The sequence below is a fragment of the Oryza brachyantha genome, chromosome 5, assembly GCF_000231095.2.
Source record: "Oryza brachyantha chromosome 5, ObraRS2, whole genome shotgun sequence".
NCBI classification, from domain to species: Eukaryota; Viridiplantae; Streptophyta; class Magnoliopsida; order Poales; family Poaceae; genus Oryza; species Oryza brachyantha.
The window spans coordinates 6,747,347-6,753,727 of record NC_023167.2 but is presented as its reverse complement, the minus strand read 5'-3'; the positions used below and the strand labels follow the sequence as shown (position 1 = coordinate 6,753,727).

The 6,381-nt window shown below is 37.1% G+C and overlaps 1 protein-coding gene across 1 annotated transcript; it reads left to right on the top strand.

Moving 5' to 3' along the window:
* Positions 1-2,800: 2,800 nt before the first annotated feature.
* Positions 2,801-6,113, top strand: LOC102714918 (phosphatidylinositol:ceramide inositolphosphotransferase-like). The gene is made up of 12 exons (XM_006654136.3): positions 2,801-3,037; positions 3,175-3,264; positions 3,463-3,549; positions 3,689-3,757; positions 4,371-4,451; positions 4,534-4,605; positions 4,698-4,758; positions 4,863-4,965; positions 5,078-5,173; positions 5,254-5,300; positions 5,381-5,505; positions 5,594-6,113. The coding sequence occupies exons 1-12, from the start codon at positions 2,999-3,001 to the stop codon at positions 5,666-5,668; spliced, it is 945 nt and encodes a 314-aa protein (XP_006654199.2). The 5' UTR covers positions 2,801-2,998; the 3' UTR covers positions 5,669-6,113.
* The last annotated feature ends 268 nt before the right edge of the window (positions 6,114-6,381 follow it).

Below are 6,381 nucleotides of genomic sequence, written 5' to 3'. Positions count from 1 at the left end.
TACTGAATTTTTATAGAATTTTATATTGAACCAAACTTAAAGAATTCATTTACAACGGATTTTAATGTATGCCCCTAGTATGATGAATACATTTGCACAATCTAAAATCATGGAGAATGTAGCTATGCTATCTATGAAAATTTATTTTAATCCCTATTAGTTAAACTAGTGTTTAAAATTATGTTGCTTAAGTGATATTGCACCTTTCTAGATTTTGACTAAGTTAATTATTTAGTTAAACTTTTAGCTTGACTAGGAAACTTATGGTGATATCCGATAGGGTTTTTTCTGTTATGTATTAATTATGTGGGTGTTTAGTTGGGGAAATGAATTTTTGGGTGTCACATCAGATGTTTGACCGTATGTCGGAAAGAGTTTTTAGACACAAATAAAAAAACGAATTTCACAGCTCACCTAGAAACTGCGAGACGAATCTTTTGAGGCTAATTATTCCGTCATTAACGTATGTTAGTTACTGTAGCACTTATGACTAATCATGGACTAATTAGACTTAAAAGATTCGTCCCACGATTTCTCGCATAACTGTGTAATTAGTTTTTCATTTCATCTATGTTTAATGCTCTATTTAGATGTCGAAAGATTCGATATGATGTTTTTAGGGAAAAATTTTTGGAAACTAAACAGGGCCTATTTTGAGAAATTTCCCATGATCTGATATTTCACCAATTTAGTTTGTAAGTTTATATTATGCATTTAGAATGCATGCAATGATGGAAAGAAGTTCAAAAACTCTCCGAGCAATGCATTAATAATGAAAAAGGACACATTTATTCATAGAGAGTAAAGTTTATTCGTTGTCAAGTTCATCTAGATTTTATTACAGAGGCGGTATGTTCCATGATTAAAATTTTATAACTAACTAATATTGAGAGAAGAGTCCAGGACAAAAACTTTTTTTTTAGAAATATCTAAAATTTGGATTGAAATGAATAATCTTAAGAGAAAGTACGCATAAAAATAAAATATAGAAATATCTAAAAATAAATTTATAAATAAGCATTATAGAACAATTTAGAAATATCTAGAATTTGGATTATGAATAAACATTATGGAGAAAAGAGTTTGTGTAGCATTATTTGAAATTTAGAATAAAAATAAATAATATCAAGATAAAGAGTCGACACAGAAACACAACTCTGAAATATCTTAAATTCGTGTTAAAAATAATTTAGAAGCAAAAGAAAATATGAAGCTATAATATACATTAGTTAATATATTATTAGAAAACTCTTGCCTTATCCGTGTGCAGGTTGACTCCACACATATATATATATATATATATATATATATATATATAGACCAAGAGTCAAAGTTGAACAGTTGTGACAGCTTAGACTCGTCATTTCCCTTCTACTTATGTTTATAAATTAAAATTTAAATTACGAAGCTCAAAGTCGAGATAAATTCTGAGATCTTTTTATTTTTAACATTTGTTTTTGATCACTAATGACATGCATATAAAAGCTTTAGTCATCAATTATTTTTTATTTGTAAATATATTGTTTGAGTTTTTAGGGAGAAAACCTAGATAATAACATCTTTGACGCTGTCTTTAGGGCAACGGTCGTCTTCTAAATTATTCTCAGAGCTATTGGCTATATTTCGTTTGGAATATTCTAGCAAAGTATTTAATTTGCGTACTGCCTACCTGGTTGTACTCCGTTCTCGTTATTTCCAAACTCCTATAGGGTTTGGATTTTGGAAGCTTCCAAGGGACCCACGGCTGGAACTCTTTGCGCGCGACTGGTTTGTTCGCACTTCCATTTACGCGCCCCGGCACGGCAAGTTCCTCGAGGCAAGCAAGCCGCCCGCACAGCAAAAACGGTCAAAGTCAAATTAGGCTGGCTCAGCCGCGTAGTCCGGTCCACCCTGTTGATTCCCTTGCCAACGCATCCTTTTCCTCTCTTCTAGAAGTGTCCTGCTTGTTCTCTATCTCTGTCTTCTGTTCTGGCAGCGCCAGGTCAGCAGCCATGTCTAAATTAATCATATTTTATCACTGCTGGAAATTAAAAACTCCAAATGCAAATAATGAAAGGGGAATGAGATTCCGTGCTGTACCCGCGGCGCTGACGTGTGATTTCATAATTTTAGCCATTTTGGTTTGTCCCAGAATAAATTTATTTTGATTAACGGTTGAATTAGAGTCGATAAAAATAATAAATAAATTGATTGGAAATAGATAAAGGGAAGGATAGTTGTATGGAGATTTGATAGAATAGAGAATATTTAGTCTTTTAGTTTTTTATTGATAGATACATCATAAATAAAAAATAAAGTTATTTTAAGACATAGCGAGAAGACGAGATCCACGCAGAAGTATTATGTACTCATACCATTTTATTGTTATATTATAATTCTTTATAATATATATATAGATAGATTTAATAATATATGTAGTATATGAATTTAGGTATGATAAAAAAATTTATACCGTAAAACGGAGAAAATGTTGTATTTAGAGTAGCGTGGAGGATGTGAACGGAGGTTGAAGACGGTACGAGAGATCCATATGTGGACTCTTGAGAGGAATTCCGGGATCCCTCTGGCTGGCTCCAGATAAATTAGAAAAAAAGGTGGAACATGAGGGTAGTTTGTTTTCCAGCAGAGCAGAGGCTAGCCTAGCGCATCCGCTTCCGTTCCGCTCCTCTTCCCCCCGAACAATCCGCCGCCTCCCCTTTTTCTCGCTGCTGTTTTTTTTTTGGCCTCGCCGGCCAGCCTCGCATTCCCGTGCTTTTAATTTTTCTTTTTCTCTCCATTCCATTCTCTCTCTCTCGCTCTCCCTTCTTGTCTCTTCCTCTTCCTCTGCTGCAAAGAGGAGGAAGGGAAAGAGGGGAAGAGCACGCCGCGGAGGAGGAGGAGGTGGTGGTGGAACGGGAGCAATCCTTGGAGAGAGTTCGCGTGTAGCGCTCTCGGCCCCCTCCCTCCATCCCTCCCTCCTTCCTCGCTCGTGAGGAGAGCGCTCTCGGCCGGATTTGGCATGATGCCGGCCCTGTACATTGCTCGCGGCGCTTCCAAGGTGGGTATGGTGGGCGCGGGGAATGCTGGGTTGGGTTGGATCGGATTTCTCGTTTTTCGTTCCGTGTCGTGGATGATTTTTTGGGGGAGGGGGATTGAGTTGGCTTTTGGATCGTGTTTGTTTGTTGCTGTGCGCAGGTGGTGAGGAGAATCACCTCGGAGACGTCGGTCGAGCTCAAGATTCTCTCTGAGAAATGGCAACTCCTGCTCGCGGGCCTCGTCTTCCAGGTATCTCACCACGCTTAATCTGTGCCTTCCTCGCTCCTGCAGGATAGGAAGTTCGCGAGATTGCAGTTTCTCCCTATTGTGTACCCAGCATGTGATGGGTCCCAACAATCCGAGTTCAAAAACGTTGCAAATTTCAATGCTCAAACCTATGGTATTTTTTGTATTCAGTACTGATCTGCGTATTTGGTGTGCGAACAGTACATTCATGGTTTGGCTGCTCGTGGGGTCCATTATTTGCACCGGCCAGGGCCTACCCTTCAAGATCTTGGATTCATGATTCTTCCCGTATGTACAATATACTACTCCAATTTCTCACTTCGTCGCAGATGATTTGACAAGAACTTGCAATGGAATAGGCTAACTATATATGTTTTTAGTGGAGATGCTTTCTCATTTTGCTTTTGGTTGTTCTGCACGTCTGCAGGAGTTGGGGAAAGAAAGGGGCTATATCAGTGAGACGCTGTTTACATTCATCTTCCTCTCCTTTGTTCTGGTAATTACTCTTGTTATGTTTAGTTTTATGTATGTGTGTGTTCTATCCTCCATTCAATTCATTTTCTTTGCCATATTGCTTGCCTATATCATAGTTTTCTTTCCTTCATGGTTTCATATGCAAGGTACATGTATTTTCTTGATGTATGGTTCTTTTCTATAAAATGTAACCATTCCATTCAGTGGCACACTTTTCAGGTTCCTTGCAGTGCGATCTTTACAAAAATATTCTTTATATGATTTTTTTCAAAATTGTCTTATGTACATTTTCAACTTTATAATAGTTAATTCATTTTTTTATGCTTGAATAGTTATCTCAAAATCATTTAGCTACTCAGCCATTCAGTTATTGGGCGAAAAAAACTGACGCTATTGTGTTTCTTAGGCAAATTGTCTTCTGCTGATCTTAGTTATTCAGCATCTCCCATTCATATTTCCATCTCAGGGAAATTGTTTTATGCTGATCTCAGTTATTGACCATCTCTCATTCATATTTCCATCTCACATTCAGTTATTCAGCATCTCACTTTCATATTTCCATCTTAATGTTTTTTGTGGGTTCTACCTACATGTTTAACCTTGCTGACTGTTACAGAAAATTCTTTACCTTGCAGTGGACATTTCATCCTTTCATCCTTCAAACCAAGCGCTTCTACACTGTTCTTATTTGGCGTAGAGTTCTTGCCTTCTTATGTGTAAGTGTCTCAATATCTGTTGATTTGTTGAATATAAATTATGCTGATACTAGCATATTTCTAATGCCTATTGTGTTCTCAGGCTTCTCAGTTCTTACGGATAATCACATTCTATTCCACACAACTTCCAGGGCCTAACTATCATTGCCGTGAGGTAAATGTTCCTTATCAGGGCCAATATCTGTTCATAATAGCAGGTTCAGATGAAAATCAGGTTTTAATGTGGACTTTGTATATCTCATGCAGGGCTCACCTCTTGCCAGATTACCACAACCTCAAAATGTAGCAGAGGTGCTTCTCATTAATTGTAAGAATCCACTTTGATGCTTTTCTATTTTCCAGCTTATCCATTTGAGCTTCCCATAATATTTGTCTTGGATATCTTAAGTTTATCTTGTTCTTTGACTGCAGTCCCGAGAGGGGTAATTTACGGATGTGGTGACTTGATATTTTCTTCCCACATGATTTTCACTATAGTATTTGTTGTAACATACCAGAAATATGGAAATATAAGGTGAAGTTTTGGCATTGACAAGATCCCTCACAGGAATTGCTGTTAAAAATTCAGTTTATCTTGGAAATAATAAAATCTAATATTCTGTATTTTTTTTAAAAAATCATTTCAGGTTTATAAAGATGCTTGCGTGGTGCGTAGCTATTGCTCAGAGTCTTCTTATAATAGCCTCTCGCAAGCATTACAGTGTTGATGTGGTTGTTGCATGGTGGGTAGTATGTCATTTCTTTTTTGGGTATGCCTCTCTTTCTCCTTAATTTAATTTGTTAATGTATCCTCCTTGCTCAGGTATACAGTGAACTTGGTTATTTTCTTTGTGGACAAGAAGCTCACAGGTAGAAAAGAATTTATTTCCATTTTTGTTTGTTTTTTCCCTACTCATTTCCATAATCAGACTCCAAATTCTTTCATACAGAACTTCCTGACCGATCAGCAGGATCAACATCAGTACTACCTGTGAGCATGAAGGAGAAAGACAGCAAGTTGAAAGAGGATAAGGCTAGATTGGTGAATGTTAACTCCGTCGATTCAGCTGATTGGGTATGAATATTACCTATAATAATATACTATTCAAAATTCAAGTGTTGTATTAGTTTGATACTGAGGAATACCGCTCTGATGTGTGCAGAGACCATGGACACAAATGAATGGGAAGCACATTGAGAATGGGAACCATCTTGATACTGAAACAACAAAAACATGATGCTTTATGCTGATGGGTCCATATTTGCTATTGTTTTACATACCAAAGGTCTAGGCGGTATACATCGAATGGCATCTAAACTCTTTCATGCCTAGCAATGTGATGCCTTCAGTTCATAGTTCAGAAGGAAAGGAATTGTTGCCCTGTGAATGGTTCTAGCCTGTAGAAGTTTTGCTCATACACTTCATCTCACTGCTATTTGATTGCATCTGCCCTTTCTTTTATGTTGTAGTTTTTTCTCTGATTTTCCAACATGTAATTAGATATGCATTACAGAAAACGTGTATAGTGTTGAATTCATTGAGATTCTTTGCAAGTGTAATTACCTGGAAAATCTGAGCTTGCCCTTGTCGATACCTAACCCTGAAATTGGAAGTCACATGAATCCTTTGATTGGCTGGTCTCTTTCTGTGTACATTCTGGCCCAGTACACGGAAATTTCTCTCCACGCTTTAACTGTAATGTTCTCTCAAACCATGGTTATGGACAGACAGTTCTGAATTGATATGTTACTGGCGTCTGATGCCGAATTAGTTTTCTGCTACGGGTTCAAAGGAGTTGTTTAGTTGGATACCAAAAATTGCCCTACTAATTTCTTGGTAACTTTGAATATTATAATTGCCCTACCAATCTTACGGCAACTTTGAATACGGATCTGTACCAAATCAATACCTTTGATATTATTCTATTATACCAAAACATTCGTAGTGCCA